Consider the following 14487-nt stretch of genomic DNA (forward strand, 5'->3'; position numbering starts at 1 on the left):
CTTGCACTTTCAACAGGGGTGGACCATAAGGAAAGGGCTGTTAGAGGCGTTGGTTCCACATTACAATTAAAGAGATGGTTGGTGTCATGTGGGGACACATTGCAAGCAGGGCATACATTTTGTATGTCGGGGTTGATTCTGGATAGGTAAGAGTTTAACCTGTTACAGTGTCCAGAACGAAGTTGAGCAAGAGTGACACGCGTTTCCCTGGGGAGTATGCGTTCCTCTTCTGCGAGTTCTGGATATTTTTCTTCAAGTACTGGATTCACCGGGCAATTCCCGACATAAAGGTCCGACGCCTGTCTATGGAGTTCACCAAGGACCTGCTTGTGTTTTTCCGCTTCATACGGCTGGGTTCTCAGGTGACGTATTTCCTCAAAATGCTTACGGAGATGACTCCTTAGGCCCCTAGGCGGTGCTGGTTCGTCAATCAGATGTCTGTTGGGATGCCCAGGTTTCTGGGTATTCAACAGAAACTGTTTGGTCAGCATCTCATTTCTCTCCCTGATGGGGAGTATTCTCGCCTCATTATGCAGATGGTGTTCTGGGGACATAAGAAGACAGCCCGTGGCGATTCTGAGAGCAGTATTTTGGCAGGCCTGTAGTTTTTTCCAGTGGGTGGTTTTTAGGCTTGGCGACCATATGGGTGACGCGTAGCACGTAATCGGCTGGCTGCAAGGGATTTGAGGATTTTATTACGGCTCTGAATTCTTGGAACAATTGCGGTTGCGTGCGCACCAAAATGTAGATCCTGATCAAACGTCACACCCAAGATTTTGGGGTGTAGGACAGTCGGTAGCATAGTGCCATCGACGTGGATGTTCAATATGGTCGACATTTGGGGCGTCCATGTTGTAAATAAGGTCGCGGAAGATTTAGTCGGTGACAATGCCAGGTTTCGCGAGGCGAAAAAACTGGAGAGATCAGGGAGGTAGCCGTTTATTTTATTGCATAGCGCATCGATCTTTGGGCCTGGGCCTGTGGCCATTATTGTGCAGTCATCGGCGTAGGAAACGATTGTGACTCCTTCCGGTGGTGAAGGTAGCTTAGATATGTAGAATTTAAACAAAAGTGGGGATAGGACAACACCCTGTGGCACCCCTTGTTTAATTCTCCTTGGTTTTGATGTTTCGTTTCTAAATTGCACCGATGCCTGCCGACCACCCAGATAATTTGCGGTCCACCTTTTAAGACATGGGGGAAGGGTAGACCCTTCCAGGTCTTGCAGTAACGAGCCATGGTTCACCGTATCAAAAGCTTTTGATAGGTCTAGCGCTACGAGTACTGTTCTATGGTGGGGGTATTGATTTAAACCGCAATTTATCTGGGTGATAATGGCATTTAGCGCGGCGGTAGTGCTATGGAGTTTTCTGAAGCCAGGCTGATGAGGGGCTAGCTGCAAATTTGCTTGGAAATGAGGGAGCAAAATGGCTTCAAGCGTCTTTGCCACTGGCGATAGGAGAGATATCGGACGATGCGACTCACCTATGTTAGCTGGTTTCCCAGGCTTTAGTGCGGGACCACCTTAGCCATTTTCCATTTCTCGGGTATGACAAAGGTGGAAAGAGACAGGTTGAAGACATGCGCTAAATATTTGAAACCCTCTTTCCCTACGCTTTTAAGCATCGGCATGGCTATGCCGTCTGGGCCCACTGCTTTGGATGGTTTAGCGCGACCAATGGCGTCCTCAACCTCTCTAGCGGTGATGGTAATTGGTGACGCGCTGAGTTTGTGTTTATGTGCGTGTCTATTGGCTCTCCGTCTATCTTTGTCGACCGTAGGATGCATTATATATTGTCGGCAGAAAGCGCTCGCGCATTTTTTCGCATCCGACAGCACCTTATCGCCAAAGGCGATGGAAACTTTGTCTTTGTGCTTAGTCGGATTGATAGGGACTTTACGGTGGACCAAAGTTTACCTACACCGGTAGAGAGGTTACAACCTCTTAGGTGCTCTTCCCATTTCGCCCGCTTGTGTTCGTCCACAAGCAATCTGATGCGTTGGTTTATATCCCTTATTTGGGGGTCGCCTGGATCAAGCTGTCTTACACCAACCACCTCTTCATTTGTAATGTGGAACCAACTAACCTCTAACGCCCCTCTCACTATGGTCCACTTCTGTTGAAACTGCATGTTTCCTTTGACTCACGTTAGAGGACATTGATCACAAATTGTGATCGGTCGCACCTATTGTATGGGGGAAGCATTGCTACAACAACCACTGTACTAGACTATTATACATATACTTATATATTCTGCAAACATAAATGTGCAAATCGTCTTTTACCTGTTAAGTAGTGCGTGCCAGGCAGCTTCTATGTCAGCATACAGATTTTTTTCAGAAGGTTTTCCGCTACTCATCCCGTACCCAGAGTAATCATATCCAAAAATGTTACAATTTAACTGGGATCCAAGAGATATGTAGAAACTACTCATCTGACCTAAATCAACAGCGTTACCGTGCGAAAATAGTATAGTGTACTTTGCATTTCTGCTGCAGCGCACATATATACACGAAATTAAATTTCCCCGGGAAGTCCTGGTAAAAAACGATTCTACTTTGGATTTATCACGTTCTGAATACTGCCATTCTGCTCGATCATATAAATGCAAGTTGTACTTTACGTTAGTGTCGTCAGCTGGCGTCAACTTGTAGGTGGGCTCCGGCGGTTGGAATGCCAGCTTCGCTGCAATAGGTCCAGGACATGGTGGACAGCAAAACATGCAACACAGTTCGCTAATACTAAACATTACCATGTATTCACTTTTTTCAATTCTACAGACTAGGCGATCACTTAACTTTTTGTTAGCTGTTGATTAAGGCCCTCACAATGTTTTTATCATCGTATAATATCTCTACCAAAAATGTTACCCGTATACAAGAGCAGGCTTTGAGTTCGATTTTTCGTCGATTTAATCGATTTTGGCTTGAAAAATCGACTTCTATTTTTATAAATCGCTTGAACAACACATACTTACCAGATTGCACATTGACGAGTTCAAATTGCTGCGTTCTGCGTAACTACGTCACACTTGACTGCTTGAGCGAATGAAAGAATGAGGGAACAAAACAAGAGCTAAAGGAAATTACGTAAAAATTGCCCATAAAAACTGCTGGTCTAATGTTTACATGCGCAATGCGCAATCTTCTATGGTGATTCGACCTTGAACAAGATAGCTGGGGCGCTATTTGGTGAGTTTTAAAATGTACAAAAGTTGTATTTCGTTGCAAACTATCACAATTAAAACACTAGCTAGCTTACCGAATTGCATGGAAAGCAACAATAAAAAGTAATCGAGTTGAGTTGGCTAAGCGGTTTCAACTTTCTCCATCTCTATCTATTTAATAATGCGAAACGAAAATAAGCACAGAGATTTTGTATTTAACGAAAAAGCGCCGCAGGCAATTTAATAACAACCACACACCGCAGGCGAAGTGAATTTAGCAGGAATTTGCAAGAGATGAGACGTGACATGGCGAGAGGTGTAGGAAGGAGAACAGGAGAGAAGAGATGGAAAGTAAGGGAAGATAAGAGGAGAGAAGAGAAGGAAAGGGAAAAGAAGCGAAGGAAAGGTGGAGAAGAGAAGAGAAGGGAAGGGCGGAGAAGAGAAGACACGATAAGAGAAGAGAAAAGAAAAGAAGAGAAGAGAAAAGAAGGGAAGAGAAGAGAAGAGTAGAAAAGAGAAAAGAAGAGAAGAGAAGGGAAGAGGATAGGAGAGAAGAGAAGAGAAAAGACTGCGCCTAAAAAAATGAAAATTCCAAATATTTCCCAGTATCTCTTTATTTCGATAAATTGAAGATTTATTATCTTCTCTTTTAATATATTAAATTGCAAAATATTTAGTAAATTGCAAAAACAATGTAATTTTATATTTATTAAATTTATGTTGAGCCGCCACCGCCTTGTATTAATCCTAAAAGAGAACAAAAAAATTAATTGCCAGCGTTGCTGAGCTGGCAACACTTCATTTTCATGTGTTTTCATTTCGACAGAAATTTGTTGCAACATTTGTTTTGATATTTTATAAGTAAATTTGTTATGGATTCGCATCTACCATGGGAGCTGCAAGGAAGGCAGTCGGCATGATCTGAGGGTGCACTGTGGCTAGTCATGTCGACTGGGTTGGGTTCTTGCCAACCTTGCTGTGCTGCGCCATAACAAAAAAAATTCCTATCATGCCTTTAAAAGAAAAAATTGACAAAAAGCACAGAACGAATTCAAAACGCCTATAAATTCAAACTAAAACAACATCCGGCCGAACCGGATGTCACGGACAGACCGTTAAACATTCATAATTTAAATTCAAAAAAATTACAATATAACACAAAAAAAATCGAAGCTGTTGAAAATTGAAACACAAAAAAAAAAGTTGAAAATTAAAATAAAAAAAGCTGAAAAGGAAAAAGAAAATAGGCCGAATATATAGAGGGGGCGCCGCGCGTGTTGTTGCGACGCCCGGTGCTTTAACCCGCCCTCAATTTTCGCTCCTAAATTTTCGGTGGCCCCTTACCTGTATGCCGTATGTGCCTTCTAAATGAAAGGAGACCTCAGCATTGCCATTTACAATTTAGATTTATTGACAATTCATTATTGTTGAAGACTTAGACTATATTTATCTTTAATACATACTAGGTAAACCTCTGAAGTTAGGACCAACGAACTTCTCATTTTTTTATTATTTCGCTAATTTTAGCAACTAGTTTAATTAACGGTATACTGAAAGCTTTAAAAATAACTAAAAAAAAATGTTTTCGAAAAAAATTCCAAAATTTTGTTTGTAACTCTCCGTAACCCTATCAGGCTTTATTTATACGTCTAAAACTGCATAGACAAAAATTTATTGAAAATTCCAAAATGTTCAAGGTTCTAAAGCAGTTATCAAGTTTTCATTTGTTTTTCCAAATCCTTGTGGACATTTTTTTGCATAGCTTTCATTATGTAAAAATTTAAAATTTATATAGGTAAATAGAAGAAATTAAATAACTTTTAAAATTTGTTAATAATTTTTGTTGGTACTTCCACGTGCACTACTGTAGATTCTTTTTTGATGAAATGCCGAAATAAAATTATCTCTCTCTATCTATTTTTCAACTTGCAGGTGCATACAATAAACTTAAAAATTGTATCATTAAACCCATTCGTAAATTTTAGGATCAGTACGGAACCCTTTTAATATATTTCACACGTTTTAGAATGTTTTGAAATTCAAATTTACTATTCATTGAACAAATTTGATATATTTCTTTCGGTTTTATTTTCGTGTTAATTAGTTTAGTTTATCTCCTCTTTATTTTATTTTATCTTAATTTAATTTATTTCATTTTATTTTATTTTATCTTAATTTAGTTTATTTCATTTCATTTTATTTTATCTTAATTTAGTTTATTTCATTTTATTTTATTTTATCTTAATTTAGTTTTTCAGGTTAGTTGAAGAAAAACTAGAAATCAAAAAAAAAGTATTCATGGAAGTTTATTGGCAACTTCCCTGTTCGATGAATAATATGTGACTCATAATAGCGTATTGGAATGAGTTCATGAGTCACATGTGACTCATTTGTTTACACAACTTTAATGACGCTGTCTTGGTACGAACGTGTCGTTACATATATTTGTGACTTCTATGTGAGCGTATATCCAAAAGACCCGAACCTTAGGAAAGTGAAAGAAAATTTCGAAACGCTTTTGGCATTTATGGATCAATTTAAATTATTTTTTTATAGCCCTATATGTTCACCTGGGATTCACTGAACGTGGTACACAAGATTGGTTCTGCTACGTTCCTGAGTCACATTTGAATCACCGAAATAGAATAGTCAAAATAAGGTAAATATATGTCAAATCATTTAAAAACCTAGTATTCTATACTATGTACTCATATCGTTCAATTAAGCAATACACAAATCAATGGGTATAGGGCATTCTCAAGGCGCTTCGTCTAAAGCAGCGCATTCATAATGCTAATGAATTGAATTTAATGTATTTTTTTAAATGTTTATGTTTATGGCATATGCAAATGTAAATGTATGTGTGTAATTTGCTTTAATCTAGTGAGTATATTACTTACTATAATTTAAACGTCTAAAGCAGCGCATTCATAATACTAGTGAACTGAAATTAAAGTATTTTTAAACGTTTATGCATATGGCATATGCAAACGTAAATGTATGGGTGTAATTTGCTTTATCTAGAAAGTAGCATATTTCTATAGGGGGACTCATGTAACCGTATAAATGCATTATAAAGTGTGTAAACGTATAAATTTATCTAGTTTACGCAGGAGCTGTCAAATTTTGTATGAAAAATCATTTACACGATTTGTATAAATTTACGCGCACATTTCATTGTGTAAACGCGGTAAACTCAAAGGAATGCAACCTTGCAGACATTACAGACGGCATTTTTATCAAAAATCTCCAACATAAGCAAGTAAAGGCGTTTTAGTTTTGATTTTACACTTAATCTTGGTATTTTTTAATTTGTATAACAATCAAAAAAATTTTTTTGGAAATAATACAGCTGAAAAACAATCAAGTTTATCAAGAGTATTACTAGGTGCGTTCATATAACCGCGTGTGTAAATGGATATAATTTTACACCTTATAAGTTTATATGCTATCATGAGTCCCCCTTATAATTTTAAAATACTAAAATTTTTGTTTTTGTGATTTTACATTCTCCTACGATCAAATTTGGTTTTAGAATCTCTCAATTTAGTAGATTATAGTGGTCGGTAGCACAGAACGAAGTCACCCATTGTTCTAAACGATGTTGTTATTGTATGTGGCGTTGCAGCAGGCCTGTGTTCTGGGCCCTACTGTTGTTGTGGTTAAAGCAGGTGATGTTGCAGCAGGCCTCTATGCGGAGGCCCTGCTGGTTGTTGTTACTAAAGTTGGTGTAACCGGTACTGTTGCAGCAGACCTATGTTGGCGGCCCTGTTGGGGTTGTTGTGGCCGGCATCTGTTGCTGTGCCCGGCTTGCATCGGTGGGCCTATATGAAGCGGCCTTGCTGTTGTGTTAACTGGTGGTGGTGGTAAGCTTGGAGGTTGTGGTGCATTTGGGTAGGCGCTGCCGTGGGTTGCGCGCGGTGTTGCACGCAGTAATGATGCCAGCGCGCGGTTTCGTTGGCGCTATTGGTGGTGGTTGCGCGTCGAAGTGGTTGTTGGGCCACTGGCATTGGTGGTAGGCACAGATGGTTGCGGTTGCGCTCGAGGGTGCTGCGTCGAAATGGTTGTGGTTGCGCCTGGTAGTACTATCACTTGGTGTTGGCCGGGTGATGGCGGTTGCGCTCGAGGGTGGGGAGTGCAGCAGTATGTACATCTTAATGATATTTTTTTTATACATTCAATTTCTGTCGTGCTCGATATGACGATGCGTTTTTGCTGATGACTGCTGCATGTGTGCTCCGAGACTAAAGGAACAAGCAAAATTTTTGCAGATCTCACGGAGAGTCCGGCTTTTGCAGCTGCAACTTTATATATATGGATGGGTTTCTGTCCACGAGACGACTTTGCCACTGAAGTCAATGAAAAGTGTGCTTTTTGGTTGTGGTTGTTTTGGACGTACCCGATGTCGCTGCTTCCCTTCCTTCAGCGCGAATAGGGAACCGCCGTAAAACAGACCAGAGATGTACACTCGCCTATACTTACGAGCTGCAGCTGCTCCCTTTTCCTGAAGTAGTTAATTAGGCGTAAGTTCGCACGAATATATGTTCATATGCCTTCGGAACAGGTAAATCACGATTGTATACGGCACGCTGCCCCAGGTTTTGCACCTAACGAAATTGTGCAATCACTTGCCAGATAAATTGCAGTTAGCACCTATTCACTGCTTTACCACCACTTTGAGAAAAGAGTTCCAACTTTTTTTTGGAAGTCCTGACCGGAAATAGCGTGCATCTTTTTTTCTCTGCTGTTTTTTTGCAAATGGCTTCACAGCGGCGGTGGCGACATCTAGTGTTCATTTCGTTGAAAATTGCCATTGCACATTCCCTAAAAGACAGGTACCCGTTACCTAATCGATTACTTAGTCGTCACCAATAACTTGTTCACCAATTATCGTCTTAATGACTTTTAATTGCTGTCGTGAAAAAGGTAACGCATGCGCTCTCTCAAAAAGTGTACGTGCGACTCGCTCTTACTTATTGTGTTTTCTACATTCGTTCTCGCTCGATGTTATTTACATTTTTAAGTTACTTCATCAGTTATGTTTTTGTTATCGCTAACCAAAACATACGCAACAACAACAACACGGGTAACTGGCCTATCGGTTACCCGTATCGGTTACCTTCTGTCAAATCGCCTTTTCCATGAATGAAACGCGTCCTTTATGTTCAGATAATATTTAATTATAAATAATTCATATATACAATGTTTTTTTACAATTTAAATTATTCCCTTATTATTCTAGTGAACTTTACATATGTGTATATTGATATGTACAAGCTAATTAAGTATAATAACGTCTATTAATAGTTGTGCCCTCTCTGAAACTTTCGAAGCTCAGTGATGATGCCCAATTTTTCCTGCGCTGGTGGTGTTGTTCAACATTAGTTTGCAAAGCCATATGAGTTTTGTAGGGATAATACCGGAAGCCCCAATTCGTGCTATCAAAGTCGATTTAGATTGATTGATTTTTTTAGATTGATTGATATTTATTATTAATATGTTTACATATTTTTTGATTTCACAATAAATTTTAAATACAGGTGATATTGATCCTTTGGTCTTGACCCTTTCCCATAGTATGCTTGTTAGCGCCTTATCTGTGGTACTAAAAAGGCGGGGGATAGTTGTCGCAGTTTTCTTATAATTTTAGCAAATTTATGTTCTTCCTTCAGCTACAGCTGGAATATTTGGAATATTGCTATGCGCACATCGTCAAAATCAAGTTACCTAGAATGAGAAAGAAACTAATATCAGTAAGGCTAGATTAAAGTTTTTAATATATTTAACCCGAAAAGTGTTCTATAAATACTTACTTACTTACTTAATTGGCGCTTAACCGTCTAAACGGTTATGGCCGTCCAACAAGGCGCGCCAGTCGCTCCTTCGCTCCGCCAACCGGCGCCAATTGGTCACACCAAGGGAGTTTAAATCGTTTTCCACCTGGTCCTTCCAACGGAGTGGGGGCCGCCCTCTACCTCTGCTTCCATAGGCGGGTTCCGATAGAAACACTTTCTTGGCCGGAGCATCATCTTTCATTCGCATAACATGGCCTAGCCAGCGCAGCCGCTGCGTTTTAATTCGCTGGACTATGTTGATGTCTGCGTATAGCTCGTACAGCTCATCATTAAATCTTCTTCGGTACTCGCCATCGCCAACGCGTAGAGGTCCATAAATCTTTCGAAGAACTTTTCTCTCGAACACTCCCAAAGCCGATTCATCTGCTGTTGTCATGGTCCATGCTTCTGCCCCATATAGCAGGACGGGTACGATAAGTGACTTGTAGAGTATGATTTTCGTTCGCCGAGAGAGGACTTTACTTTTCAATTGCCTACCTAGTCCAAAGTAGCATTTATTGGCAAGATTGATTCTTCGCTGGATTTCAGTGCTGATGTTGTTGCTAATGTTGATGCTGGTTCCCAAATAAACGAAGTCTTTTACTATTTCGAAATTATGGCTGCCAACAGTAGCGTGGTTGCCAAGGCGCATATGCGCTGACTCTTTGCTCGATGACAGCAGGTACTTCGTTTTGTCCTCATTCACCATCAAACCCATCTTGTTCTATAAATAGGGCTCCACAATTAGCTGTTTTCTGAGGCCAAAGGCACAAGGGATTCAAGGAGATTTCAGATAACTAGAATCAGGGGTACCCGAAGATACTTCGCTTTTGCATTCATAGAGAACACAACATTATAACAAGGGATAATTGATTGATGTTACGAAGGAAATTAGACGTGCTACAAAAACACACAAATGCAGATGACTGTTTAATTCAACAACAACAACAACTGTTTAATTCATTATCCGTAGTTCTTGTATGGACGTGCAGTATGAAAAGTGCAAAGTACTGCTAAAATTGATTTCCCCAAGTAACCCGGGAACGAATTGATGTGACTACGCCTATCCTTCTTTAGCAGCAGGGTCTAGAACCAGTTCCCTGTTGTACAGGAAAATAAACGTTTGGTTATCTCCAAGTTGATCATATGCTATTACAGAATATACTCCTTTGCTGCATCCGACCAGTACATCCAACTTTCCCAAATTTTCTGGGCTCAGCAAGGGTATCCTCCTGAATGGTGCATTTGTTGCACGCTGCTGCCCTGACACCCAAGATCACTAACGCTTCTCATGGCTCCAGCGGGTTAGGGGGCTTAGAGTATACCCGCGGTAGGCATACCTGCGTAAGAGGCGATTAAAATACCAAATTGGTTCAGGGGGTTGTGTAGCGCAACCCGTTCAATGGGTTGCCAGCGCAATATATAGCTTCTCCAACCCAATTGTGAACCTCACCTACCCGTGGAGAATACTGTTTCTTTAACAGCCGAGGCTCTGGCGACCCCATGTTCCTTATGGATCTACATTTGAAGGCGCTTAGTTAGCTGACATCGCTTACTTAAACGGTTCATTCTAAAGTAAAAACCAAAACAAAATATAGGTTAGGTTGAACTGGCTGGTTCATGACGACCTCACATAGACTGAATGAGTCCGTAGTGTTACCAGAAATTTGTTTTAACGACCAAGCTAAAAACCCTATCAACAACCAGGACATGTTATAAAATAACTCCGTCCTCTTGACAAATACCAGAAGCTTCCTAGAACTAAAGCCAATTGCTGCTTCTAGATCTGACAGCTGTCAGCTGGAGTCTTAGCCTGGCAAGCGCAGGGCACGAGCACAGAACGTAATCGATCGTTTCCTCCTCCAACCCGCACTTCCTACATCTGCTATCACTGACCAAGCCTAATTTAAAGGCATGTGACGCCAGAAGGCAGTGACCAGTAAGAATACCCGTCATGAGTCTACAGTCTACAGTTTAATGATAATGAAAATATAAGAATCAGTGTTTATGAATAACATATTTTAATTGATCTCTTACAACAACGTTATCGGTGGCTACATCGCCATGTAGATAGTGTGGTGTTCCACCTTGTATAAACGTAGGTACTGTATGTGCTCAACCGTGCAAATGGACATAAGCAGTAACATTATTCACATAAACATAGCTTGATATTTGTGCAGGCATCAATATAGCATACATTGGTCCAGTTCAGTGTGCACCAGCCACTGGTACAAACACTTTTGAATGCATAGCTTTCATATAGATTGGATGTCCAGCAATGCTCCGGTTGTGCCAAAATGTAATGGGCTACTCAGTCTCTTGGTACGGCTGTATAGGTATGGGCGGGTGCAATGTATTACTAGTCTGCTCAAGATCGTATGGTACATAGATGGCTCGAAGACGCCAGAGGGGATTGCAGCCAGAGTTTTCGGGCCCCCAGAGCCAAAATATCAGTAACTCTAAAAGCACATCCGAGCATTTTCAAGCGGAAGTATTCGCCATAAGTTAGTGCGCTAAGCTGAACCTTCAGCGCGATACTCTAATGAAACAATTGCCATAACCAGTCAGGCAGTCAGGCCCTGATAAAGGCATTTGCGGCGTTCGAAATAAAGTCAGCACTGGTCCTTCAGTGAATAGAAAAGCTAAATCAATTAGGAGCACTCAACGTAGTACTGTTGCCCTAGGTCCTAGGCCACAGGGGAGTAGAAGGTAATGAGCAGGCGGACTCAGTGTTTAATTTATTGCGTCCCTCCCACAAATTGTCATCCTCCCAGCAGATCCTTGCAGCGGGTCTGCGCCATACTCTCCTCTTCCGGGAAGGTATCGACCCCAATCCGGGTCCTTCTCCTGACCCCGGTCCTGAGAAATGAGTTTGCTGCGTTTGCCGGAAAAGAATCTTTTTAGGACGATCATATATATAAGGGCCTGAAATACTTCAATGAACTTCCGAATCACATAAAAAGTAGTAATAACTTCAATACTTTTAAAAAAAGGTTATTGGAGCATTGTAAAACCCTTCCAATAAGATAAAGTTTTTCTCCTCTTATTTTTTACATGATATTTCCGATACTGGAGCGCGAAAGGGAAGGGTAATATTGGAAGCAGCAAAATACAATGCATCCGGCCGTAAGGAAAATGTCGCCACCTGTAACTCCAGACAGTTCCAACAACTAATTTCGCTGGAATTCGGTATTTCCAGCTGATATTTACTGTTGCTGATCGGAACCACTCGCATTCCGACAGCATTAATATAACAATAAAATTATATAATGTGTAACAAAAATAACGAAAATAAGGCCAAACAAAAGTTGGAGCAGGGGGATTGGAAACACGTCCTTTTCAACCTCCCATTATATGTTGAGCAGTGCTAATCGGAATCTTCATGCATTCCGACAGCGTCTTTACTAAACAAAGTTGAGGGGTGATTGGATAAACGTTATTTTCAATTTCCAACATCCAAAGACATGTTTAGCTGTGTTGATCGGATACTAATACATTCCGACAGCTTAAAATACACATATAATTGAAAAATATAAGTTCCAAATTTTGTTGCCTTAAGCTAGGAGCAATGGAGGATTGGAAACGCGTCCTTTCCAACCTTCCTTAAATGAATGGCTCCCAGACTCGTCCTTTTGTCACGCTAGTAAATATGCTGATCGGAATCAAATGGCATTCCAACAGCATATTCAATAGAAATAAGTGATTATAACAAAGAATTGTACTTACTAGTTTAAGTTTTAGGCATAAACAGCCGTAATAATAAATAAGTTAAATTAAAAAAAAAATAAATACTCTAGTCAGTGTTTCACGTGCAAGGATGGTTGCATCGGACAGGTTGCTCTGGGCTAGATCCCAAAATCCAGCGTCCTCGTAACTTTTATAAATATTTTGTGGCTCTTGTTCACGGCCTCATTACATTATGAGGAAATACGACACCTGTGAACACAGCCGTATGAAGCTAAAAAACACAAGGATGTCTTCAGTGAACTCCACAAACAGGCGTCGGACCTCTATGCCGGTGATTCCTGTACTCAAAGAACCAAACTAGCAGAGGAGGAACGCACTCTCCCTAGGGAAACGAGAGTAGGCACTCTAGCTCAACTTCGAGCTGGATAACGTAACAGGTTAAACTCTTACCTATCCAGAATCAACCCCGACATAAAAAACATTGTCCTGCTTGTGATGTGTCCCCATATGACACCAACCATCTCTTTAACTGTATTGTGGAACCAACCCCTCTAACACTCCTCTCATTATGGTCCACCCCTGTTGAAACAGAAAGTTTCCTTGGACTCACGTTAGAAGACATTGATGACTATTTGTGATCGGTCGCACCTATTGGATGGGGCGAAGCACTGCTATAACAACAACAGCAGGCGGACAACCCAGAAAGAGAGGCAGCAACTGCATGACCCATCGATCCCGAGCCGTTCCTGGCAGTTGGCTCACTCAATAAATGCCCCTAATAGTAGAACGGAGGGAAAAGAGAGAACACTGGCGCAATATGCCAGGCCTGAGTCAATCTAAGTTACTGTTAGGGGGTTATCGCACAACTCGATATAGGGCATTAATAGGCTTCTCAAAAAGATAACTTAAGAATCCTAACGGCTATTCTTACAAGACACTGTAGACTGAACAGTCACATGCATAAGCTCGGTATAATATCGAACAACACATACCGATTTTGTGATGGATCAGCAGACGGCAGACCATATACTTCTAGATTGCGGCGCAATTTCAAGACGTAGGGCTAAGTTTATGGGCTCACCATGGCCAGAGCATTCCCACATTTAATCCTTCAAGCCAAGAACGCTGCTGGGGTTCAACAAGGAAGTCGGCTAGGATGAGGTGCTGTGAGGGAGATGTGTAAGTCACTGTGCAATCCTCAATAAATTATCTATCTATCCACGTTCCGGTAACAAGCACCATTGTGGTACTAGCCCCACCATCGGGAACTATTGACATGATTACATTAAACCTTCTAGGGATTGAATATTAATAATGACCGCAATGCGAAAGTCTGCTCAAATGTACTATTCTCCATGGAATGCTCGATATATAACTTTCCACGTTTTGAAACAGTGATGAAAAGAGCAAAATTTACTGAAATTTTAACTGGCTGTGGGTAGTAAGGTGTTGATGTCCTCTGTTAACGCAATATATTGACAACTGCGACGACGAAAATGACGAAAAATCTTGTAAATCTACTGATAATAATTAATTAATTCCTCCCCTTCTATGCAGTTCTATGCATACATACATATGTATTTTTCTCTCCAAACGCTAATTAAAAAAATTATTTGGTTTTCACATGAACTTCGAACTCTGTCGTATTTGCATTCTTCAGTTGATTATCAACAAAAGCATGACAAATTATTTAATAAGGTAGCCAATTTACTTATCCTTTCTGGTGCGATGATTCCTGGACAATCGGGCCTGACTAGACGCAATTTTTTTTTTTTTGCCTTAAAAGAGCGTGCTTAACG

General features: G+C 40.6%; 1 protein-coding gene across 4 annotated transcripts in view; it reads right to left on the reverse strand.

Annotated features, from left to right (window-relative positions):
- LOC137239865 (alpha/beta hydrolase domain-containing protein 17B) overlaps window positions 1–2922 on the reverse strand; it is a 264072-nt gene extending 261150 nt beyond the window's left edge. For 3 of the 4 annotated variants that reach the window (XM_067765629.1, XM_067765621.1, XM_067765616.1), the window contains exon 1: window positions 2287–2921. In XM_067765629.1, the coding sequence (XP_067621730.1) occupies window positions 2287–2756 (470 nt within the window). In that variant the 5' untranslated portion in view covers window positions 2757–2921. Of the gene's footprint in view, window positions 1–2286 lie in introns of all 4 variants that reach the window. The other variant, XM_067765608.1, reaches the window with a different exon arrangement.
- Between the last annotated feature and the right edge of the window lie 11565 nt (window positions 2923–14487).

The sequence above is a fragment of the Eurosta solidaginis genome, chromosome 1 (genome assembly GCF_040869045.1).
Source record: "Eurosta solidaginis isolate ZX-2024a chromosome 1, ASM4086904v1, whole genome shotgun sequence".
NCBI lineage: Eukaryota > Metazoa > Arthropoda > Insecta > Diptera > Tephritidae > Eurosta > Eurosta solidaginis.